The 25,191-nt window shown below is 50.1% G+C and overlaps 1 protein-coding gene across 20 annotated transcripts in view; it reads right to left on the bottom strand.

Moving 5' to 3' along the window:
• The window catches only part of ODF2 (outer dense fiber of sperm tails 2), a 45,440-nt gene extending 22,758 nt beyond the window's left edge, over window positions 1-22,682 (bottom strand). For 2 of the 20 annotated variants that reach the window (XM_032165299.2, XM_058444908.1), the window contains exons 1-8: window positions 22,433-22,611; window positions 18,781-18,871; window positions 17,774-17,890; window positions 17,373-17,498; window positions 9,305-9,475; window positions 7,242-7,402; window positions 5,663-5,792; window positions 4,964-5,095 (exon numbers count right to left, since the gene is read on the bottom strand). In XM_032165299.2, coding sequence (XP_032021190.1) covers window positions 4,964-5,095; window positions 5,663-5,792; window positions 7,242-7,402; window positions 9,305-9,475; window positions 17,373-17,498; window positions 17,774-17,890; window positions 18,781-18,871; window positions 22,433-22,596 — 1,092 coding nt within the window. In that variant the 5' untranslated portion in view covers window positions 22,597-22,611. Of the gene's footprint in view, window positions 1-4,963; window positions 5,096-5,662; window positions 5,793-7,241; window positions 7,403-9,304; window positions 9,476-17,372; window positions 17,499-17,773; window positions 17,928-18,780; window positions 18,872-21,295; window positions 21,650-21,675; window positions 21,794-22,146; window positions 22,311-22,432 lie in introns of those variants that run through there. The other 18 variants (XM_032165298.2, XM_058444900.1, XM_058444896.1 and 15 more) reach the window with 18 other exon arrangements.
• Window positions 22,683-25,191: the final 2,509 nt, after the last annotated feature.

The following is a 25,191-nucleotide window of genomic DNA, read 5'->3' as shown; positions in this document are numbered from 1 at the left end:
CACTGCAAGCTCCACCTCCCGGGTTCACACCATCCTCCTGCCTCAGCCTCTCCGAGTAGCTGGGACTACAGGCGCCCGCCACCACGCCCGGCTAATTTTTTGTATTTTTTAGTAGAGACGGGGTTTCACCGTGGTCTCGATCTCCTGACCTCGTGATCCGCCCACCTCGGCCTCCCAAAGTGCTGGGATTACAAGCGTGAGCCACCGCGCCCGGCCATTTTTTTGTATTTTTAGTAGAGACGGGGTTTCACCGTGGTCTCGATCTCCTGACCTCGTGATCCACCCGCCTCGGCCTCCCAAAGTGCTGGGATTACAGGCTTGAGCCACCGTGCCCGGCCCCGGCTTTCTTTCCTTTTTGAGATAGTATCTGGTTCTGTCATCCAGGCTGGAGTGCACCAATTTCAGAAGCCGAGGCAGACAGATCACTTGAGGTCAGGAGTTCGAGACCAGCCTGGCCAACATAGCAAAACCCTATCTTTACTAAAAATACAAAAAATTAGCCAGGTGTCGTGATGCAAACACGCCTGTAATCCCAGCTACTCAGGAAGTTGAGGCAGGAGAATCGCTTGAACCCAGGAGGCAGAGGTTGCAGTGAGCTGAGATTGTGCCACTTCAGCCTGGGTGACAGAGCGAGACTCTGTATCAAAACAAACAAAAAAATTAATAAAGCTTCCCTCTGAGAGGAGGGAGACAAGGTTATTGACAAATGACACACAAAAGGGATTCAACTATGTAGACACTTATTTTAAAAGCTGGCCAGTGAGTGGCCGGGTGTGATGGCTCACGCCTGTAATCCCAGCACTTTGGGAGGCTGAGGCGGGTGGATCACCTGAGGTCAGGAGTTTGAGACCAGGCTGGACAACATGGTGAAACCCCATCTCTACTAAAAATACAAAAATTAGCTGGGCGTGGCACCTGTAATCCCAGCTGCTCGGGAGGCTGAGGCAGGAGAATCTCTTGAACCCGTGACGGGAAAGTTGCAGCCAGCCAAGATTGTGCCACTGCACTCCAGCCTGGGCAACAGAGCGAGACTCCGTCTCAAAAAAAAAAAAAAAAAAAAAAAGCTGGGCAGTGATTGTATACCTTTATATATCTTTTTTTATATATATATATATATATATATATATAACTTTCTGGGGGGACAGTCTCACTCTGTCACTCAGCCTGAGTAAGTGACACAATCTCAGCTCACTGTAGCCTTGACCTCCAGGGTTCAAGCAATCCTCCCACCTCAGCCTCCCGAGTAGCTAGGACTATAGGTGTGTGCCACCACACCTGGCTAAATTTAAAGTGTTTTGTACAGATGAGGTCTCACTGTGTTGCCCAGGCTGGTCTCAAACTCCTGGCCTCAAGCAATTCTCCCACCTTGGCCTCCCAGAGTGTGGGAATTACAGGCATGATCCACCACATTCGGCCTTATTTTATATATTAATGGGTTTTTTTTTTTTTTTGAGACAGAGTCTCGCTCTGTCACCCAGCCTGGAGCATAGTGGTGCAATCTAGGCTCACTGCAACTTCCCCCTCCTGGGTTCAAGCAATTCTCCTGCCTCAGCCTCCTCAGTAGTTGGTATTATGGGTACCCATCACATTTTTGTATTTTTAGTACAGACGGGGTGTCACCATGTTGGCCAAGCTGGTCTCGAACTCCTGACCTCAAGTGTTCCACCTGCCTTGGCCTCTCAAAGTGCTGGGATTACAGGCATAAGCCACTGCACCTGGCCAATATATTAATTTTTAAAGATAAGGCCAGGCGCAGGGGCTCATGCCTATAATCCCAGCACTTTGGGAGGCCAAGGTGGGCAGATTGCCTGAGCTCAGGAGTTCGAGACCAGCCTGGACAACACAGTGAAACCTTGTCTCTACTAAAAATACAAAAATTAGCTAGGCATGGTGGCACGCACCTGTAATCCCAGCTACTCAGGAGGCTGAGGCAGGAGAATCGCTTGAACTCAGGAGGCAGAAGTTGCAGTGAGCCGAGATCGTGCCACCGCACTCTAGCCAGGGTGACAGAGCAAGACTCTGTCTCAAGAAAAAAAAATAAATAAAGATAAAAACAAGGTTGACAATGTTAAAACAAAACAAAACAAACAAAAAAACAGGGCTTGCTGCGGTGGCTCATGCCTGTAATTACAGCACTTTGGGAGGCCGAGGCTGGTGGATCACCTGAGGTCAGGAGTTTGAGACCAGCCTGACCAATATGATGAAACCCCGTCTCTGCTAAAACTACAAAAAGTAGCCGGGTGTGGTGGCATGCACCTGTAATCCCAGCTACTAGGGAGGCTGAGACAGGAAAATCACTTGAACCTAGGAGGTGGAGGTTACAGTGAGTCAAGATCGTGCCATTGCACTCCAGCCTGGGCAACAAGAGTGAAACTCGGTCTCAAAAAAAAAAAGCAAAAATAAGAAGAATGTCACCATTTCATTAGCACTGGCATTTTGAGACTATTATCATCTCTTTGCTTAGAACAAAGCAGGAGACAACCGTTTATACTGTCAGTCTTTTCTGAAATATTTGCTAATATATCATTATTCACAATAGCCAAGATACAGAATCAACCTACGTGTCCATCAACAGATGAATGAAGAAAACGCAGTAGAGATACACAATGCAATACTACTGAGCCTTCAAAAAGGAAATCCTTTCACAACATGCACAAAACTAGAGGATATTATACTCAGTGAAATAAGCTAGGCACAGAAAGACCACATGACTTCATTTATATGTGGAACCTAAAGAAGTCGAACTCGGCCGGGCGCGGTGGCTCACACCTGTAATCCCAGCACTTTGGGAGGCTGAGGCGAGCGGATCACAAGGTCAAGAGATTGAGACCATCCTGGCCAACATGGTGAAACCCCGTGTCTACTAAAAATACAAAAATTAGCTGGGCATGGTGGCGCACGCCTGTAGTCCCAGCTACTCGGGAGGTTGAGGCAGGAGAATCACTTGAAACCGGGAGGCAGATGTTGTAGTGAACAGAGATTGTGCCACTGTACTCCAGCCTGGGCGACAGAGCAAGACTCCATCTCAAAAAAGAAAAAAAAGAAGTCAAACTCACAGAAGCAGAATGCTGGTTGCCAGAGATGGAACTGGGGGGCAATGGGAAATATTGGTCAAAGGATATAAGATTTCAGTTAGACAAGGAGAAATTGTTCAACATGGTGACTATAGTTACTGATGTGTATACCTGAAAATTGCTAAGAGATAATTTTAAGTGTTTTCACCACAAATATCTTAGTATGTGAGGCAATGCATATGTTGATTACCTTGACTTAGCCATTCTACATTGTGTACATATGTCAAAACATGTTGTACATCATTAAGTTTTATTTGACTATCAAAATAAGAAAAGAAATACAGTCATCCCTTGGTATTCATGGAGGACTGGTTCCAGGACATTCTGTGGATACCAAAATCCAAAGATGCTCAAGTCCCTGATATAAAATGGCACAGTATTTGTATATACCTATGTACCTCCTCCCATATACTTTAAATCATCTCTAGATTATTTATAATACCTCATATAAGGTAAATGCTATGTAAATAGTTGTTATATGATTCAGGGAATAATATCAAGAAAAACAGTCTATACATGTTCAGTAAATATGTAATTTTTTCCAAATATCTTCAATCCAAGGTTGGCTGAATCCACGAATGCAGAACCCACAGATACAGAGGGTCGACTATATTTGCTAACATATAAAGTTCAGACAACTTTTTTTTTTTTTTTTTTCAGACGAAGTCTCGCTCTTGTTCCCTAGGCTGGAGTGCAATGGCACAGTCTTGGCTCACTGCAACCTCCACCTCCCGGGTTCAAGTGATTCTCCTGCCTTAGCCTCCTGAGTAGCTGGGATTACAGGCGCCTGCCACCACGCCAGGTTCATTTTTGTATTTTTCAAGTAGAGATGGGGTTTCACCATGTTGGCCAGGCAGGTCTCGAACTCCTGACCGCAGGTGATCCTCCCGCCTTGGCCTCCCAAAGTGCTGGGATTACAGGCATGAGCCACTGCACCCGGCCCAGAAAATGTTTTTTTCTTTTGAGATGGAGTCTCGCTCTGTCGCCCAGGCTGGAGTGCAGTGGCACAATCTCAGCTCACTGCAGCCTCTGCCTCCTGGGTTCAAACAATTCTCCTGCCTCAGCCTCCCGAGTAGCTGAGATTACTGGCACCCACCACCACACCTGGCTAATTTTTTTTTTCCCAAGATGGAATCTCGCTCTGTCACCCAGGCTGGAGTGCAGTGGCGCGATCCCAGCTCACTGCAACCTCCGCCTCCCAGGTTCAAGCAATTATCCTGCCTCAACCTCCGGAGTAGCTGGGATTACAATGGGATTACAAGCGCGCACCACCACACCTGGCTAATTTTTGTATTTTTTTTAGTAGAGATGGAGTTTCACTCTATTGGCAAGGCTGGTCTCGAACTCCTGACCTCGTGATCCACTCACCTTGGCCTCCCAAAGTGCTGGGATTACAGGCGTGATCCACTGCGCTCAGCCTAATTTTTGTATTTTTAGTAGAGATGGAGTTTCACTATGTTGGCCAGGCTGTTCTCGAACTCCTGACCTCAAGTGATCCACCATGTCCACCTTCAGAGAACACATTTTAAGAAAACAAAACGAGACCACGCGATTTGTGTCTGCCAGCCATTAATCATTCTCTTACCCAACAAAAAGTTCAGGTCTGGAACTCTCTTTTCTTTGCCCTGGGCTGAACTCCTTCCTGACTCCCCACTGCCCCTCTCCTGACTTTCAAGGTCGTTACGGTGCTGCCTGGCTTGGATTCAACACCATCTAAGACGGTACTTGTCTACTGGGTGCTAAGCACTTCATGTGAATGATTTCATTACATCTCTCTAAGGCCCTCTCAGGTCGGGCACCAATCTTATTTTCTTTTTACAGACAAGGAGAAAGGCTCAGAGAGGATGGGCATGCAGAGCTGGAGGGACAGAGCCAGGCCCCGAGCTCACCTCTTTGCAGTGCTGTTCCCTCAGGAGGTCTCGGAGGGTGCGGTTGGTCTCCTCAAATGTGCTCAGCTTCTGCAGGAGAAGTTCCTTCTGCCTTGTCAGGGTGTTGATGTCCGTGCAGGTCATTTGTTTCTCCTAGAAGACAAGCAGCCAGTCTTATAAATGCAGGGGGAGAAGGGAAAAAGCAGGCCCCATGGGCACTCAAGGGGTCTAGTGCCAGAAAGCCCAGACAAGGAGAACCAGGCTCTGTACAGTGCCAAGGTGATCAATGGAAGGTTTCCTGGAAGCGGTGGACCTAAAGGGACAAGCAGGAGCTAAGCCTGCTCCGAGCAAAGGTGGAGAAAGGGGTGGGAAGGCTCAGTGTGAGTGAGCACCGTCAGGGCAGACTTCCTGGAGGAAGCAAAGGAGGATGACAAGACCTGGTGGCTGATACCTGCAGGAATCAACCACATGCCTTGACTCACTGTGATCCCAGGTGACCCATGATGAGGTCTCCTCAGAGGCCCTGGTGACCAGAGGTCATCTTCAAGGGTCAAGGACTGGGAAGTGACAGTGGTGGGAGGGAGCCTAGTTAAGCATGCCCTCCTCTAGCCTGAAGATGTCATAAAGTCTGCCTGATGACGCGTAAAGACCCTGCCCAGCCTGCAGCTGACCCCTCCCTGGGCCAGTTCCATGGCTGGCGTCCTCCCACCTGCCACCTACCGTTTTCAGCTTCCCGATGGTATCCTTCAAGGCCATGACCTGCTTGGCAGCCGCAGCCCCATCCATTTCCGCCTCCACCAGCTTGGACATGAGGCACTCCTTCTCCTGTTGTAGGTGTTTCTTTTGAAGTCTGGGGCCAGAAAGACAGGGCTCTGTGAGCCCTCCCAGGCCCCCACATGCCCAGAGATCCAAGGCTTGCCTCACAATGCCCTAGGGGGCTCACCTCTGGTCAGGGAAAAGTGGGGGAGGGGGTAGGAACAGCCCTTCTGACCTGGGTGGCCTTCAGAAAGGACCAGGGCCAGAAATTACATCTGCCTGGACACAAGACCAGGGCCTCCACACCAGGAGACATTAGCTACCTGTGGCCCTGTTTCTCTCAAACAGCCACCATTGTCATCTCTGCGCCACCCCCCCCCACTGTCACGCCCTCCTACCCACCATCTTCAGATACGCTTTTGAGCCCTTCTACCTCTTCTCTACGCTGGAGCCAAGGCTAGTCAGGCCACCTCCCTGCTTTTAAAACTTTTCCATGGCTGTAGGCTGGATACAGTGGCTAATGCCTGTAATCCCAGCACTTTGGGAAGCTGAGGCGGGCAGATCACTTGAGATCAGGTGTTATCGAGAGCAGCCTGGCCCAACAGGTAAAACCCCATCTCTACTAAAAATACAAAAGTTAGCCGGGCATGGTAGTGGGCACCTGTAATTCCAGCTACTTGGGAGGCTGAGGCAGGAGGATTGCTTTAGTCAAGGAGGCGGAGATTGCAGTGAGCCAAGATCACGCCACTGCACTCCAGCCTGGATGACAGAGCAAGACTCCATCTCAAAAATTTTGAGATGCATCCCAGGATCAAGCAATTCTCCTGCCTCAGCCTCCAGAGTAGCTAGGATTATAGGCGCCCGCCATGACGCCCGGCTTATTTTTTGTAGTTTTAGTAGAGACAGGGTTTCACCATGTTGGCCAGGCTGGTCTCGAACTCCTGACCTTGTGATTCGCCTGCCTTGGCCTCCCAAAGGGCTGGGATTACAGGTGTGAGCCACTGCGCCCAGCCAAATAAATTAATTAAATAAAATAAATCCTTTCCATGGCTTCCAAATGCCCTCAATGCAATGCCTCAAAGTGGCTGCTGAGAGCCAGCCCCCTGCCAACCTGTGTGGCCGCCTTATCCTCTGCCCACCCACTCTGGCCTGCCTTCCATTTCTCAGCTACAAACACCTTCCCACCTTGGGGCCTTTGCATACAATGTTCCCACCAAGTAGCATGCTTTCTTCCCTAGCACCCACCTGCCGAACGCTTAACCGTCCTGCAGGACGCCCCTTATATATCACTTGTTCCAGAAACAGTTCCCTGCTACCCAGCCCCACACCACAATCCACGGGGTCCTCCCTTTCCCTCATAGTACAAATCATAAGCACGACCAGGTAATTAACTGTAATTAACCCTGTGACTGTTGAACAGGCTCCAGGGCACAGGCACAGTGCCTGTGCCCACCTCCTCCGTTGCTTTCCATTATTGCCCAGGGCTCAGGGCAGCCTGGCAGGAAGGAATAGATCAGCAGGGGCAGGGCAGGCACCGCCTTACGTGGTGAAGTCCTTCTCCTCCTTCATGCGCTCGATGTTGTGCCTCAGCATCGTGTTCTCATGCTCAGTCTCGGCCAGTTCGTGGGCCACCTCCTCCAGCTCTTCCTTCCGTTCCTCCAGGAACCTTTTGGCCATCTGGCGCTCACCCTTTTGCATCTTGACCTGCACAGGGGGACCCAGGCAGGGGCCACTGAGGGGAGGTCCTTCCTCTATGTCACATTGCTAGGCTCAATGCTTTGGACCAAAATAAGGCCCTGGCCGGGCGTGGTGGCTCATGCCTGTAATCCCAGCACTTTGGGAGGCCAAGGTGGGTAGGTCACTTGAGGTCAGGAGTTCAAGACCAGCCTGACCAACATGGTGAAACCCTGTCTCTACTAAAAATACAAAAATTAGCCAGATGTGGTGGTGCGTGCCTGTGATCCCAGCTACTCTGGAAGCTGAGGCAGGAGAGAATCACCTGAACCCAGGAGCCAGAGGTTGCAGTGAGCCGAGATCGTGCCCACTGCACTCCAGCCTGGGCGACAAGAGCGAGACTCCATCTCAAAAAAAAAAAACAAAAACAAAAAAATAAGGGGCTTTCCAATTCAGAACTACACAGGCTGCGTGCCAGGGCCTTATGGGTGCAATCTCAGTTAACTGCCATGAAGACTGACTCTCCTGGGAGATGCTGATTCTCTTTTTATAGATGAGGAAACTCAGTACAGAGAGCCCCAGTGACTTGTGGGTTGGGAATGAAGCCAGGTTGCAAACCGCGGTTTGGCTGGCACACCATAGGAGGAGAGATGTCACAAAAAGGCTCTTGCACTTTGAGCTATGGGGAAGAAGGGCTTTTTTTTTTCTTTTGAGACAGGGTCTCACTCTGTCATCCAGGCTGGAGTGCAGCGGTGCAATCTCAGCTCACTGCAACCTCTGCCTCCTGGGTTCAAGTGATTCTTCTGCCTCAGCCTCCCAAGTAGCTGGGATTACAGGTGTGTGCCTGGCAAATTTTTGTATTTTTAGTAGAGATGCGGTTTCACCATGTTGGCCAGGCTGGTCTTGAACTCCTGACCTCAAGTGATCTGCCCTCCTCAGTCTCCCAAAGTGCTAGGATTATAGGCATGAGCCACCGTGCCTGGCCAAGAAGGGCCTATTGCCAGGCAGCCAGCCCTAGGTTCTCCAGGAGGTTCCCTGGACCTCGAATACAGGGTGGAGGATTAACGACACAGGTCGTGTTAGCAGTGAAGACATATGCTGAGATAGCAATCCAAGCCTAAGGCCTGGATTTTAATGACAACTCTGCCAATTTCCTAGTTGGGGCCCTTGGACTTCCAGGTTCTATTTCCAATTCCATTGCCCCATCCCGCCCCAAGAGACAGCACAGCAACTTAGGACAAACTTCCTTGGCCTTTTTGGGGCTTTGTTTTTGTTAATTTTATTTATTTATATATATATATGTATTTTTTGAGACAGAGTCTCTCTCTGTCCCCCAGGCTAGAGTGCAATGGCACAATCTCAGCTCACTGCAATCTCTGGCTCCTGGGTTCAAGCAATTCTACTCTCAGCCTCCTGAGTAGCTGAGACTACAGGCGCACGCCACCACGCCTGGCTGATTTTTGTTTGTATTTTTAGTAGAGACAGGGTTTCACCATGTTGGTTAGGCTGGTTTCAAACTCCTGACCTCAGGTGATCCACCTCCCTCGGCCTCCCAAAGTGCTGGGATTACAGGCGTGAGCCACCATGCCCGGCCTGTTTTTGTTAAACTTTATATAAAGTGGAAGTCATAGGCCCTAGTTTCCTAGGTATTTCATCTCTATAATGAGGACAGTAACACCACTGGCTTCACATGCTGTTGTAAAAATTCAAATTGGACCACCCATGTGGAGCACCAGGACAGCTACTTGCTCAATAGAGAGGGCCCTTGTTGGTGGGATGGGATCCCATGCTGCCCCAGCTACCTCCCGGGGCAGGCACCTGAAGCCCGGGGCAACCCTGCAGAGGCAGGCTGAGGGACCAGGCAGGAAATCCACCTGGGTGCTCCTGCACATCCTCAGGGTAGTAGCCATCCCAGCCCCCTACCTCCCTCACCTCAGACTTCAGACAACCAACCGCATTCATTAGACTATCAATCTTCTTATCATAACGGTTCATTTTACAGTGACCTGAGTCATCATCTTCTGTAGAGAGGTCACTTAACCGCATCACTGAGACCAGCTTTTCTGAAGATGGTGGCGTGATCTCCAGGCAATGAGGTGGATTCTGATGTAGAGGAGGGAGAAACACATGAACTCAGAAGGCAGAACCCTGACCATGAGTTCCACCACTGGAGGCTTATTTACTGATTAGACGGGAAAAGCTATAACAGCTAACTCGGGGACCCCAGGAAGAACTATACTCTGAACCCTCATGATGGAACATTACCTATCCATGTTTAAATGATGGTTTTGGAGAATTCTCAACATCCAAATTAAAAGCTGGGGCTACGATGTTAAGTTTAAAATAAAGAACATAGGCTGGATACCCTGTAAAACCAGTATATTGGGAGGCCGAGGCGGGAAGCCAAAACCAGCCTCAGCAACATAGCGAGACCTTGTCTCTATAAAAGTAAAAGAATTAGCTGGCACTAGGCACGGTGGCTCACACCTGCAATCCCAGCGCTTTGGGAGGCCGAGGCGGGTGGATGACCACAGGTTAGGAGTTTGAGACCAGCCTGACCAACATGGTGAACCCTCGTCTCTACTAAAAATACAAAATTAGCTGGACATGGTGGTGCATGCCTGTAATCTCAGCTATTCAGGAGGCAGAGGCTGGAGAATTGCTTGAACCCAGGAGGTGGAGGTTGCAGTGAGCCAAGATTGCGCCACTGCACTCCAGCCTGGGCAACAAGAACAAAACTTCGTCTCAAAAAAAAAATCAGGTGGGTGTAGTGGCACATGCTTGTGGTCTCAACTAATCAGGAGGCTGAGGCAGGGGATTCCTTGAGTCCATGAGTTCAAGGCTGCAGTGAGCTATGATAGCACCACTGCATGCCAGCCTGGGTGACAGAGCGAAACCCTGTCTCTAAAAATAATAACACTAATAAAGAAATAACATAACAAATCAGCAAAAATATTAATAATACCTAAAGTTGGCAAAAGTTTAGGGCAATACATTTTTTTGTACCTAGGGTAGAAGTGAAATATGTCAAAAGTCTTTCAAATGAATATGAATACCTGATAGTGGATTAGTTACAAAGGTAGATGAATCTGCTGAAAAGGTATTGTAGAAACAAGTGGGTAAATTTGAAAAAGGACCAGATATTGTATAATATTAAGAAATGTTCTGGGCCGGGCGCGGTGGCTCACGCTTGTAATCCCAGCACTTTGGGAGGCCGAGGCGGGCGGATCACGAGGTCAGGAGATCGAGACCACGGTGAAACCCCGTCTCTAATAAAAATACAAAAAATTAGCCGGGCGTGGTGGCGGGCGCCTGTAGTCCCAGTCTCAGAGAGGCTGAGGCAGGAGAATGGCGTGAACCCGGAAGGCGGAGCTTGCAGTGAGCCGAGATTGCGCCACTGCACTCCAGCCTGGGCGACAGAGCGAGACTCCGTCTCAAAAAAAAAAAAAAAAGAAATGTTCTTCGGAGTAATCATTGTTATTTTGATGATGTAGAAAAATATTATAAATGCACATGGTACAATACCTGGAAAATACTTTTTTAAATACGTCAGTATAAAAAATATTTTAGGGCCAGGCATGGTGGCTCATGCCTGTAATCCCAGCACTTTGGGAGGCCAAGGTGGGCAGATCACAAGGTCAGGAGATCAAGACAGTGAAACCCCGTGTCTACTAAAAATACAAAAAAATTAGCCGGGCATGGTGGCAGGTGCCTGTAGTCCCAGCTTTTTTAATATATTTTTTTAATATTTTAAAATGCATATATGCTTCAGGAAACTTTATGCAAAGCTGTAAACACTTTGCTTTTTTTTTTTTGAGACAGGGTCTCACTCCATCGCCTAGGCTGGAGTGCAGTGGTGCCATCTCGGCTCACTGCAACCTCCGCCTCCCAGGTTCAAGCAATTCTCCTGCCTCAGCCTCCCGGCTAGCTGGGATTACAGGCGCCTACCACCATGCCCAGCTGATTTTTGTATTTTTAGTAGAGATGGGGTTTCAACATGTTGGCCAGGCTGTTCTCAAGCTCCTGACCTCAAGTGATCCGCCTGCTTCAGCCTCTCAAAGTGCTGGGATTACAGGAGTAAGCCACCGTGCCCGGCCATATATTGCTTTTTTTTTTTTTGAGACAGAGTTTTGCTCTTGTCGCCCAGGTTAGAGTGCAATGGCACAATCTTGGCTCACTGCAACCTCTGCCTCCTGGGTTCAAGCAATTCTTCTGCCTCAGCCTCCCAAGTAGCTGGGTTATAGGTGCCTACCACCACACCCAGATAATTTTTGTATTTTTAGTAGAGGTGGGGTTTCACCATGTTGGCCAGGCTGGTCTCGAACTCCTGACCTTGTGATCCACCAGCTTTGGCCTCCCGAAATTCTGGGATTACAGGCATGAGCCACCACATCCAGCTATATATATTGCTTTTAGAAGAAGTTACTTTTAATACTTAAAATGGCAAAAATAGGAAAATGTATAAACAGTCATGTGCCACGTAACATTTCAGTCAGCAATGGACTGCATATATGACAGTGGTCCCAAAACACCGTATTTTTACTGTACCTTTTCTATATTTACTACATTTCAATATGCAAATACTTACCATTGTGTTAGTTGCCTATAGTATTCTGTATGGCATCATGCTGTAGACGTCTGTAGCCTAGGAGCAATAGGCTATACCATACAGCCCAGGTGTGTAGCAGGCTCTACCAATCTCGGTTTGCATAAGTACACTCCATGATGTTTGTGCAATGATCAAAGTGCCTAACAACATGTTTCTCAGAATATATCCCCATTGTTAACTGACACATGACTATACAGTTTTTAAAATGACAAATATATATATATATATGAAAGTGTGACTAGTTACTCCTTGTGATGGGGAGGGAGTGACATAGACAAAAGCCAGGGGCAGCTTCTAGGATGCTGGGTGATCGTTACACAGGTACCTTCAGCTTGTGAAAATTCATGGAGCAATACAATTCTGATGGGTGTACATCCCTGCACTTTTCCTTTTTTTTTGAGATGGGGTCTCACTCTGTCAAGCAGCCTGGAGTGCAGTAGCACAACTTTGGTTCACTGCAACCTCTGCTTCCCAGGCTCAACCGATCCTTACACCTCAGCCTCCCAAGTAGCTGGGACCACAGGTGCACACCACCACACCGGGCTAATTTTTTGTATTTTTGGTAGAGATACCGTTTCATCACATCGTCCAAGCTGGTCTCCAACTCCTGAGCTCAGGTGAACCGCCTGCCTCAGCCTCCCAAAGTGCTGGGATTACAGGCGTGAGACACCAGGCCTGGCCCGTCCTCTTTTCGTTTTTCTTTTCCTTTTTTTTTTTTTTTTTTTTTTGAGATGGAGACTCACTTTGTTGCCCAGGCTGCAGTGCAGGGGTGCGATCTTGGCTCCCTGCAACCTCCGCCTCATGGGCTCAAGCAATTCTTCTGCCTCAGCCTTCTATGTAGCTGAGATTAGTGGCGCGACCACCACGCCAGGGTAATTTTTGTATTTTTAGTAGAGACAGGGTTTCGCCATGTTGGCTAGGCTGGTCTCGAACTCCTGACGTCAGTTGATTTGCCTGCCTCGGCCTCCCAAAGTGCTGGGATTACAGGAGTGAGCCATTGCTCCCAGGCCTGTACTTTTCAACAAGAAGTTTTTGAAACTTAATAGCAGCCAGAATTGAGTAGATGATTATTTTTCTGTATTTTCAAATTTCCCTAAATACAAATAGATCATTTTTTTGTTTTGTTTTGTTTTGTTTTTTTGTTTTGAGACGGAGTCTCGCTCTGTCGCCAGGCTGGAGTGCAGTGGCGCAATCTCAGCTCACTGTAACCTCTGCCTCCAGGGTTCAAGCAATTCTCCTACCTCAGCCTCCCAAGTGGCTGGGACTACAGGCACGTGCCACCATGCCCAGCTAATTTTTCTATTTTTAGTTGAGATGGGGTTTCACCATGTTGGCCAGGACGGTCTCAATCTCTTGACCTCATGATCCGCCTGCCTCAGCCTCCCAAAGTGCTGGGATTACAGGCGTGAGCCGCCACGCCCGGCTGATCACTTTTACTAATAGAGGCAAGAAAAAAACCTAGACCTTCTTTCTCCCAAAAATGATCTTATATTCCAGGAGTTGTAAGATATCAAACAAGAACCCCACATGCATACAGCAGCTTTTGGTCTTCATTTCCGCATCTTCCTCAAACTTCCACCTCCAGGGGCTGTTCCCCTTCCGTCCATGAAGGACAGGGTTGAGTTAGGGCCTCTCAGGGCCACAGGAAGCCACTGGAAAGTGGAAAGGGGCAGACACAAGAATGAAAGCAGAAAAGACAGCTACTGTTCCAGCTGCTGAGAGAACCTGGGCAGGCCACCTCTCTGAGACCTTCCATCTCTGGGATTTGGCAATGGAGAGGGGATTATTACCCCTAGCAACCCATGTCAACAGGAAAACTTTTCATAGCAGCATCTCTGATGTGTACTTTGAAAACTACTGAGGAGGCCAGGCACAGTGGCTCATGCCTGTAATACCAGCACTTTGGGAGGCCGAGGAGAGCAGATCACTTGAGGTCAGGAGTTCAAGACCAGCCTGGCAAACACGGTGAAACTCCATCTCTATTAAAAATACAAACACTAGCTGGGTGTGGTGGTGCATGCCTGAGTCCCAGCTAACTCAGAGGCTGAGGTAGGAGAATCACTTGAACCTGGGAGGTGGAGGTTGCAGTGAGCCGAGATCATGCCACTGCACTCTAGCCTGGGCAACAGAACAAGACTCCATCTCAAAAAAACAAAAACAAAAAAACCAAAACTACCAAGGCTTTTCACTTTTTTAAAAGGCATTTTGGGCTGGGCACAGTGGCTCACGCCTGTAATCCCAGCACTTTGGGAGGCCGAGGCGGGTGGATCACGAGGTCAGGAGATCGAGACCATCCTGGCTAACACGGTGAAACCCCGTCTCTACTAAAAATACAAAAAATTAGCCGAGCGTGGTGGCAGGCGCCTGTAGTCCCAGCTACTTGGGAGGCTGAGGCAGGAGAATGGCATGAACCGGGGAGGTGGAGCTTGCAGTGGGCCGAGATCACGCCACTGCACTCCAGCCTGGGTGACAGAGCGAGACTCCGTCTCAAGAAAAGAAAAAAAAAAAAAGAGTTCAAGACCAGCCTGGCCAATATGGTGAAACCCCGTCTCTATTAAAAATACAAAAATTAGCCAGGTGTGGTGGTGCGTGCCTGTAATCCCAGCTACTCGGGAGGCTGAGGCAGGAGAATCGCTTGTACCCAGGAGGTAGAGGTTGCAGTAAGCCGAGATTGAGCCACTGCACTCCAGCCTGGGTGACAAAACAAGACTCTTTCTCAAAAAGTAAATAAATAAATAAAAATAAAGCATTAAACCTTGCCATACCTCAGAGGCAATCACTGCTTACCACTACTTGCATATTCTCCCAGAAAACGTTCTATAGATATAAACATATTCTCCCAGAAAACGTTCTGTACATACAAACATATGCGTTTATACATGGACACAGACGCCCCTTTTCTGCACAAATAGGGCTGGCCAAATGTTATATGTTGTGCATCTCCATGCTTCACTATCATGCATAAATATCTGTCTCAATCTTTTTTTTTTGAGACAGGGTCCTTTTCTGTAACCCAGGCTACAGTGCAGTGGCATAATCACAGCTTACTGAAATCTCAACCTCCCCTCCAAGTAACTAGGACTACAAGTGCGTGCCACTGCACCCAGCTAATTTTTTATCTTTTCTAGAGGCAGGGTCTCGTCGTGTTGCCCAGGCTGGTCTTGAACTCCTGGGCTCAAGTGATCCTCCTGCCTTGGCCTCCCAAAGTGCTGGGATCACAGGTATAAGCCACGGCAACAAGCCTCTACCTCAGTCTTTGCAAGGCTGCATGGTATTCCATTGTATGGATGTATCATATTTCTCTTTTGTTTTGTTTTGTTTGAGATAGGGTCTCACTGTGTCACACAGGCCATGCAGTGGCATGATCATGGCTCACTGCAGCCTTAACCTCCCTGGCTCAAGCGATCCTCCCACCTCAGCCTTCTGAGTAGCTGGAACTACAAGCGCATGCCACCACGCCCAACTAGTTTTTTATTTTTTGTAGAGATAGGATCTCACTATGTTGCCCAGGCTGATCTCAAACTCCTGGGCCCAAGCGATCCTCCCTCCTGGGCCTCCTAAAAGTGTTGGGATTACAGGTGTGAGCCTACCACGCCCAGCCAGATGTATTACAATTTAACCAACACTCTCCTGATGGACATTTAGGTTGCTTCCAATTTTTCTGTTACAAACAATGCTATAGCAAAAAATCAAAAAATCCCTGTACTTGTAATCCCAGCTACTCGGGAGGCTGAGGCAGAAGAATGGCGTGAACCCAGGAGGTGGAGCTTGCAGTGAGCCGAGATTGCACCACTGCACTCCAGCCTGGGTGACAGAGTGAGCCTCCGTCTCAAAAAAAAAAAAAAAAAAAAATCTCGGTACTCTTCTATGGTGTTTTTAGGACAACTTCCTAGACAAAAAATTACAGAATCAATGTTTAGACAAGTGCTGCCAAACTGACTCCACAACTGTTGAATCAGGTTCACAGTCCTGTAAAAAATGTTTTAAAAGATTCGGGCTGGGTGTGGTGGCTCACACCTGTAATCCCAGCACTTTGGGAGGCCGAGGTGGGCTGATCATCAGCCTGAGGTCGGGAGTTTGAGACCAGCCTGACCAACATGGACAAACCCCATCTCTACTAAAAATACAAAACTAGCCGGGATGGTGGTGCATGCCTGTCATCCTAGATACTAGGAGGCTGATACAGGAGAATCGCTTGACCCAGGAGGTGGAGGCTGTGGTGAGCCGAGATTGCGCCACTGCACTCCAGCCTGGGCAACGAGAGCGAAACTCCATCTCAAAAAAAAAAAAAGAAAGAAAGAAAAAAGATTAATTGATATCCCATATGCTTGCTGGCAGGAGATAGCTGTCATTTTTTAAACTTTTTCCATTCAAGAAAGAAGCTCATTGTTTTTGTTTAAAAAAAAATACCGCGGCTTTTAATTTACATTTCACTGATTATTAGTGAAGTATATGTAGTAAAAAATGTAAGGCACATTTTAATTTCAATCCTTGTAATTTATTGTACTGGTCAGAGCAGCTTCCATTTAATCCTAAGAAGGCCCCATACTCCCTTTGTCTCTAAGGGAAAGGAGTCTCCTTTGTCCGGTAAATCAAGGAGTCAAAACTATGAGGTATGACTATAAACTTCAAGAAGTTACTTTTGTTTTTCATTTCTTTTTTTTTTTTTCTTTTCACTGCTGGTATGAAAGATTTCTAATGTAATAAACTATAAGAAAAACAGGCTGGCTGCGGTGGCTCACGTCTGTAATCCCAACACTTTGGGAGGCCGAGGTGGGCGGATCACCTGAGGTCAGGAGTTCGAGACCAGCCTGGCCAACACAGTGAAACCCCATCTCTACTAAAAATACAAAAATTAGATGGAAGTGGTAGTGGGCACCTGTAGTCCCAGCTACTAGGGAGGCTGAGGCAGGAGAATCACTTGAACCTGGGAGGCAGAGGTTGCAGTGAGCCAAAATCATGCCACTGCACTCCAGCCCGGGCGACAGAGCAAGGCTCTGTCTCAAAAATAAAAGAAAAAAGAAAAGAAAAGAACAGAACAGAACAGAACATGTGATGTGGCTCCTCATAAGCAAAGCAGAGAGGCTAAGAATACTGCCTCTAGAATGAATCTTAACTCCAGCTCTGCTACCTTCTCTGTGACTCTGGGAAAATCACTTCTCTCTGAGGCCTAGTTCTTCATCTCTGCAGTGGGACAGCAGGACTTCCCACACAGCAGTGTCATAAGAACTCAAGAAGATTCACACAGTTTCAGGGTTTAGCAAGGCCCTCAGTAAATGGGGTCTGTTAGGACATTCCAGTAGCTACAGCTGACCCTGAATCATACCGAGGCTGAGGCCTGCTAGGATCTGAGCAGTCCGAGAAGAAAAGCCTGGGCAAGGGTGAGCCTACCTCCCACTTGCATCCCACAGGCCGGGCAGATGATTTTCCAGGGGGCATCCAAGGTACCTTGGTTTTCACCCGGACACTCCGCCGCACATTCACAGTGTCCCCTTTCATTCCTCGCTTGTGAGATTTCTGTGGAAAGGGACAAACCCAGGGTCACCTCCACACCCAGCTGGCCACGGTGCCACACTAGTGACATCCCTGTCCGACTGGCAGAGTGCCTCTTCTGACTAATGTTACTGCTGCTGCTCCTGGATGACAGGCCTGCCTACCTTCTAACCAGGAAACCGGCCTCCAAAAGAGTATGTTTGTCTCCCAAACCTTTGGAGTCAGAGTGCGAGGAGGCTGGGCTTAGCAGGATCACCCAGATCCACAGCTACTACCTTGCCCCACTAGCATGCTCCTACCTGGCTGCTGGTCGCTGACGGTTTCGGGAGTTTTTTTATGTGGACGTGGACAGGGGTGTTCTCATCCACGTGAACATGTAAGGGGGGAGTTGAAGAGCGGTCCTTCATGGTTGGCTTCTGGCAGGTGGGGGAGGACAACACAAAAATGGTTGATCTGTGGATGAGTAAACTGGGCATAAAAACAGAGCTCACAGTCTCTGGGGGCCACCAAAAAGCCTAGCCACCAAGCGAGCAGGACAGCTACCAACTACTGGCATGCAGGCAGGGAGCAAGGCGGGAGTATCATTCAGCAGGCTCCTGCAGAGATCCCAGCAGAAGACCACCAGGGAGATTCTGGTCCACTCAAGAGAGGGTCTGCAAGACCCACCCGTTCTAGAACAGATCCCAGATGCAGGCCCCAGGGTCCTCAGGGCTGGATCTCCTCTAAACCTGCTGGAATGCACAGCTCCTCCTTGGATTTAGTGAAGCACAGCGGAAAGCAGGCAGATCCTTCTACACAGTGATCTCAACTGGGCATGCAGATTGGCGTGGGAAACACACAAAATGCTCAGGGTGCAGAATAAATCAGAGAGCAGGCAGATCAAAGACCACGAAAACAGAAAGCTGGAGGAAATCCTAAGGATGAGAAGGTTGTCTAGATTCTAAAGAAAACATGAGCAAGGCAGAACCGCAGCTACAAACCCCTTAACCACCACCAGCTCTTATCCTTCCCCTCATTCTTTAAACTTTTTTTTTTCTCTTCTTTTTCTTTTCCTTTATTTTAAAAATCTCAAGATTTTAGGATTTGGCTGGAAGAATAAGTCTAAGACAATTTCCTCACACCCGGCAGCCTTACCACAGGCAAACATGATCATAATTAAAAATCATCAGGGTATGCATAACAGCACCTAGCAGAGCAACTGGGCGGCGATGGTGCCCAGCAGGGTAAGGCACCTCCTAGAAACGGTGTGCAGAAGCATTTTTAGCAGGGTGACCAAAGAGGGCTGCTACGTGAGTGCATCACCTACCGTCACAGTTACACTGGGTGCGCCACAAGGTGCTCTCAAGACCTTTTTCTGCGTGAGACTCGTTACTCCGTTCTTCCCACACGATGGAAACCTGCACCCAGGCACAAGAACCAGATTGTAAGCAGAAAACTAGGGCTCTCTTATATTTTAGATCTCATGAAATTACATGCTGACTATGGTAGCTAACACGTTCATGGGTAGGAAAACCAGCCTGGAATTCCTTGACTCCCCTGAGATGAGCACCAGATGTGCGTGGTGTGCCCAGCAGTGGGATGGAAATAGGGTGACGGGCATTTGCAGGCTGGACTTTCAACATATCGTCACATCACATGTATTATGACCCTTGCTGAAAAGCCTAGCTGACATCCTGTCAGATGACAAAAAGCAAGCAGCACATGAACAGCAGCCAAGGTGCTGGTTTGGCCAAGGGTAGAAGCACCCAGGACAGTGCCTGGAGCAGAGGCGGCCCTGGAGAAAGGTGTAGTGAGTGAATGACAAAAATAGAGCATTAGTGGCCACAAGCCATGTCTCATGCCTGTAATCCCAACACTTCTGGAGGCCAAGGCAGGCAGATTGCTTGAGCCCAGGAGTTTGAGACCAGCCTGGGCAACATGGCAAGACCCCATCTCTACAAAACATACAAAAATTAGCTGGGCGTGGTAGCATGTGTCTGTAGTCCCAGCTACTTGGGAGGCTGAGAATCACTTAAGCCTGGGAGATGGAGGCTGCAGTGAGCCGTAACCACACCACTGCACTCCAGCCTAGGTGGCAGAAGGAGATCCCGTTTCAAAACAACAACAAAAAAGAAAAAAAAATTTTTTTCAAAGAGCATTAGGCTCAGGCACGAGAAGACACTGTGACGCACACTCATCAAATTAAGGCTCAAATATTCCCCTAAGGGGCCGGGCGCGGTGGCTCATGCCTGTAATCCCAGCACTTTGGGAGGCCGAGGCGGGCGGATCACGAGGTCAGGAGATCGAGACCATCCTGGCTAACACAGTGAAACCCCGTCTCTACTAAAAATACAAAAAATTAGCCGGGCGAGATGGCGGGCGCCTGTAGTCCCAGCTACTCGGGAGGCTGAGGCAGGAGAATGGCGTGAACCCCGGGGGGCGGAGCCTGCAGTGAGCCGAGATTGCGCCACTGCACTCCAGCCTGGGCGACAGCGAGACTCTGCCTCAAAAAAAAAAAAAAAAATTCCCCTAAGAGAATAAAAAAGTATCTATTTCCCAAAATATTCCACTTGCTATCCTTTAAGCTCTTAAGCAGCAGGTGATTTTTTTTTTAATGCCACGTGTAATTCACCTTGCTTACACATATACTGTACAGCCCCATCACCAGATCTGCAAAGACAGCCAAAAAAAAAAAAAGAGAGAGCAAAAGTTTAAAAGTTTAATTTGCTCCAAAATCTTTCAGCAGTATATCCAAGAACTCCAGGATGGGAAGGGCCTTGGAATAACCATCTGATCCATCTCATTGCCTTTTTTTTTTTTGAGATGGAGTCTCGCTCTGTCACCCAGGCTGGAGTGCAGTGGCCCAATCTCGGCTCACTGCAACCTCTGCCTCCTAGGTTCATGCAATTCTCCAATTCTCCTGCCCCAACCTCCTGAGTAGCTGGGATTACAGGCGTGTGCCGCCATGCCCAGCTAATTTTTTATGTTTCTAGTAAAGACGAGGTTTCACCATGTTGGTCAGGCTGGTCTCAAACTCCTGACCTCAGGTGATCCACCCACCTTGGCCTCTCAAAGTGCTAGGATTGCACAGGCATGAGCCACTGCACCTGGCCCCCCAAAGTTGGGGGAGATCAGAGAGGCTGAGCGACCAGGGGGTGGCAGGGAGGGTGGGGCAGAGACGGGCGATCCCCAATTATCATCTTGCCCTCTTTACAAACACTTGAGGAAAATAACGCAACATCAAAATGCAAGGAAAAAAATACTTGAGCACTTTGGTATGCGTTTTGCTGTATGTGTATTACGTCGTAATTTTAAAAAGAGGGGAAAAAAATATATATAGAGAGAGAGAGCTCTACTGATCCTTTAGCCAAGGAATACCAAAACTGAGAAGACAGGCTTTTTTCCCTAATCATTTAGAACATTGTTCACGTAAACCCCATAGCTTTGGGAAATCTCTCAGTGGGTTTCTTGTCAAACCACCTGGATTCCTGGATCCATTATCTTGCTAACTGCCACATCCACCTCCTACATGTTATTTATTTACACCTCCACTCCCTTCAAAAAGGCTCTGAACCTAGTACTCTAATATAAAGACAACAAGAGTGACCCTGTTTGCTTCCAGGAAGCTGTGACATCTGGGGAGGGAAGGAGCGAGGGAGGTAGAGCTAGGATTGCGTATACATTTCGTTCCCCCTTCCCTTTAAAAATGATTTTTAAATGTTTTGGTCCAGACTTTCAGCAAACACTATGAGGAAGCTGGAAGCCTCAGGCGAGCCTGCCCTGGGTACCCCTGGCCACCTTTCCCTGCCCTCCGGCGCAGGCGCCTCCCACATCGGCAATACCTGGGGGAGCCGCCTGAGGATGAGGCAGACATGGCTAGGCATCAAAGCCGCAAAGGTGGGCAATTGGGTCAGCAGGCTCTGCTCAGGGGGACCCAGAGGGGCGGGCTTGTCAATGAGCCTCTCAAGGGGCCCGGCATCAAACGTCCTGAGGGGAGAAGGGTGGAAGCTTTGGGGTTGGCAGTTGGATGAAAACTTGGGAGGCGCTCCTCTACTGTCCAAGTCGCACAGCAACTGTCCTGCCAAAGTAGGGGGAGATAAGAGAGGCTGAGCGACCTGGGGGCAGAGGGGAGGAAGGGGAGAGGACAGGGCAGAACGGCGAGGGAAAGGACCACTGCGCCCGGGCCCCACGCGGAGGGCTGCCGGTGGCTACTGGGGGAAACCTGAGGCGCCGGCGGACGTGCGGAGAGGGCGGGTGAGAACCGCTCAGCCCCAAGTGGGCCCCAGAGGGCCGGAACCGCGCAGGTAGCCGCGGGGATGCTGGGGCGGGGCCGGACAACTGTCTCCTAGAAAGGGCGTTCCCGGAAGAACAGGTGCCCGAGAGGACCAATAGTGTTTGAAAGAGGGAGGCGCGGAGGTTGCACCTGCCCCGGGCGCCCCGCCGCGAGGGAAAACCGAACAACCGAGTTCTGAGCAGGATAGACGCCGGGCTGGGAGGGGGCGGGCGGGGCCCCCCCAGGCGAGGGCCCTGGCGACCCGGAGACGGTGCCGGGGGGACAGCGCTGCCTACAGAGGGCGGACAAGACTGCCGTGTGGAGGCCCGCGGAGAGGACAAGGCGGTTGGGGCGATGCCGCCGGCGGGCAGCAGAGCGAGGGAGAGCCTCTGTCGGCGGGGAGAAGGGACGGCCACCCACCAGCAGGCAGGAGGGTACCGGTTTCTGCCCATAGAAAGGCGAAGCCCTGCCCGCGGGCGGCAGAGGAGGGGCAGAGCCCCGTGGTAGCCAGGAGAGGGAGGCGGCCGACCGCCCGTTAGCGGGAGGAGGAGAGGCCCCGCGCCGGTGGGCGGGTTGGGGGCCCAGGTTCTGACAGGAGGGGGACGAGCGCGACGCGGCGGGGTCGACCGCGCCGGGGGTGCGAAGGCGACGTCTCGCCCGCGGTGCCCCGGAGGGCGATGGATCCCGCCTGCCGGCGGCCTCTCACCAGGAGCGACACGGCTGCGCCCAGAAACGCCGCCTTATGAAGTCGTTGAAGTCGGAGGCCAGGGTCGTGCCATGGAGACGCCGCGGCGGATGCAGTCTGGCTCTGGCGGCGGCTCCTCCCCGCTTCCGCCTCCTTTTCCGACACCCGGTCGGCAGCTCGCCCATTGGCCAGTTCAAACCCCCCCGGGAGCCGCTTGGGTTTCGCCATCGAGGCCCAGCCCCTAGCGTCACAGAGATGCCCCGCCCGGCCATAAGCACCGCCCACTTCCGGGCCACGCGTCCCGTCACCAAGGAGACGAGCGGCTCGTCCAGCGGGCCTGGCCGGGTCTCGCCCCCCATTCAAGGGCTTTCCCGCTCGGCCCTGTTTCCCCTGCCTTGGATCCTCCCGGATTCCCCTCACTCAAAGGAGCGTACGGTTCCGACGCGCTCCCCTCGGTACCCACCAGGAAACTAGGCTCACAGAAGACCCATGGAACAAGTTATTGGGAGCTGCACAGTGCCTCCGAAAATCCAGCCCTGCGCCTAGTCCACTGTTAGTGCAGAGATGGAGTCGGCTTCTGCGCATTCCCCGGCCTCTCTCCCCTGCCCACATCGCCTCTGTCTTGGCCCCAACAGGAGAAAGGGTCGGCATTCCCCTTGCCCTTAACTACCCTCCTGCACTCTTTTTTTTGAGACGGATTCTTGCTCTGTCGCCCAGGCTGGAGTGCAGTGGCGCGATCTCGGCTCACTGCAACCCCCGCCTCCCAGGTTCACGCCATTCTCCTGCCTCAGCCTCACGAGTAGCTGGGACTACAGACGCCCGCCACAACGCCCGGCTAATTTTTTTTTGTATTTTTAGTAGAGACGGGGTTTCACCGTGTTGGGCAGGATAGTCTCTATCTCCTGACCTCATGATCCGTCCGCCTCGGCCTTCCAAAGTGCTTGTATTACAGGCGTGAGCCTCCGCGCCCGGTCTACTACCCTCTTGCACTCTTTATGCCGCTCTGTGTACAGACCTATTCTGATGAGGTCCTTGCTGGTCCGCCATCTTCTCAATTATGCTTCACTGTCAGCCAGTCAGGGGAGGTCTGTCACGTGGCTCATAATGCTGCCCTGGAATCTGGGAGACCTGAATAACCTCCGGGCCAACTGGGCCACAGTCCCTTGACCTTTCTCCAGTGACCCCGCAGCATCTTAGCCACACAGCTCCAGGGTCACACAAGTGTTTCACCTGCAATCCTAAAGTCAGACTCGCAAACAAAACCTACTTTTCCGCCTCGCTTTCACAGTATACTGACTGCATTTGTTCTGTAATGTCAGGGAGCTCCCCGATCCCTTGATCCATTCATTGTCTCTCTGTTGAATAATTGATAGATTTCCTAATCCTCATTATAGCCCAACCATTTAAGACTGCGGTGGCTCACGCCTGTAATCCCAGCACTTTGGGAGGCTGAGGCAGGCTGATCACCTAAGGTCAGAAGTTCAAGACCAGACTGCCCAACATAGCGAAACCCCGTCTCTACTAAAAATACAAAAATTAACTGGGCATGGTGGTATGTGCCTGTAATCCCAGCTGCTAGGGAGGAGGAGGCAGGGAGAATTGCTTGAACCTGGAAGGCGGAGGTTGCAGTGAGCCAAAATCACCACTACACTTCAGCCTGGGTGACAGAGTGAGACTCTGTCTCAAAAAAAAAAAAAAAAAAAAAAGTATATACAGGTTCAAAGAAAAGAGGACAGGAAAAGGAGGTCCCAGTCTTCCTGGGGCAGGCAGAGATGGTTCCCAGAGGTGATGGTATTGGAACTGAGCCATGAAAGATGAGTGGAAGTTCGCCAAACAAGCAGCAAAGGGAATTCTAAACAGAGAGCAGTAGGTACACAGGTACCACATGCAGGTACAAGAGAATACGGCATATTCTATGAAGCACCATCACTGCAGTCCCTTGAAGTGTTACAGGGCCAGTGATGAGAGAAATCCTGCCAAAGTCAGCAGGACCAGACTATGCAGTGTCTGATAGTCCAGCCTAAGGTGTTGGACTTCATCCCTCAGAAGCCTGGAAAGCCATGAGAGGGTTTTCAGTATTTCACTCTAGGCCAGGTGCTGTGGCTCACACCTGTAATCCCAGCACTTTGGGAGGCCGAGGCAGGTTGATCACTTGAGGTCAGGAATTTGAGACCAGCCTGGCCAACGTAGTGAAACCTCGTCTCTACTAAAAATACAAAAATTAGCTGGGCGTGGCAGCCGGCACCTATAGTGCCAGCTACTCAGGAGGCTGAGGCAGGAGAATCACTTAAACCCAGGAGATAGAGGTTACAGCGAGCCAAGACTGCACCCCTGCACTCCAGCCTGGGCGACAGAGCATGACGCCATCTCAAAAAAAAAAAAAGTGGCCAAGCGCAAAGTGGCTCACACCTATAATACCAGCACTTTGAGAGGTCGAGGCAGGCAGATCACCTGAGATCAGGAGTTCCAGAGCAGCCTGGCAGACATGTGGAAACCTTATCTCTACTAAAAATACAAAAATTGGCCGGGCGCAGTGGCTCACGCCTGTAATCCCAGCACTTTGGGAGGCTGAGGTGGGTGGATCACGAAGTCAGGATATCGAGACCATCCTGGCTAAAACGGTGAAACCCCATCTCTACTAAAAATACAAAAAATTAGCTGGGCTTGGTGGCGGGCGCCTGTAGTCCCAGCTACTCAGGAGGCTGAGGCAGGAGAATGGCGCGAACCCGGGAGGCAGAGCTTGCGGTGAGCCGAGATCGCGCCACTGCACTCCAGCCTGG

Source organism: Hylobates moloch, unplaced genomic scaffold, assembly GCF_009828535.3.
Source record: "Hylobates moloch isolate HMO894 unplaced genomic scaffold, HMol_V3 SCAFFOLD_10, whole genome shotgun sequence".
Taxonomy (NCBI): domain Eukaryota; kingdom Metazoa; phylum Chordata; class Mammalia; order Primates; family Hylobatidae; genus Hylobates; species Hylobates moloch.
The sequence above is the reverse complement of the archived record's forward strand: the minus strand, read 5'-3'. Positions and strand labels throughout refer to the sequence as shown.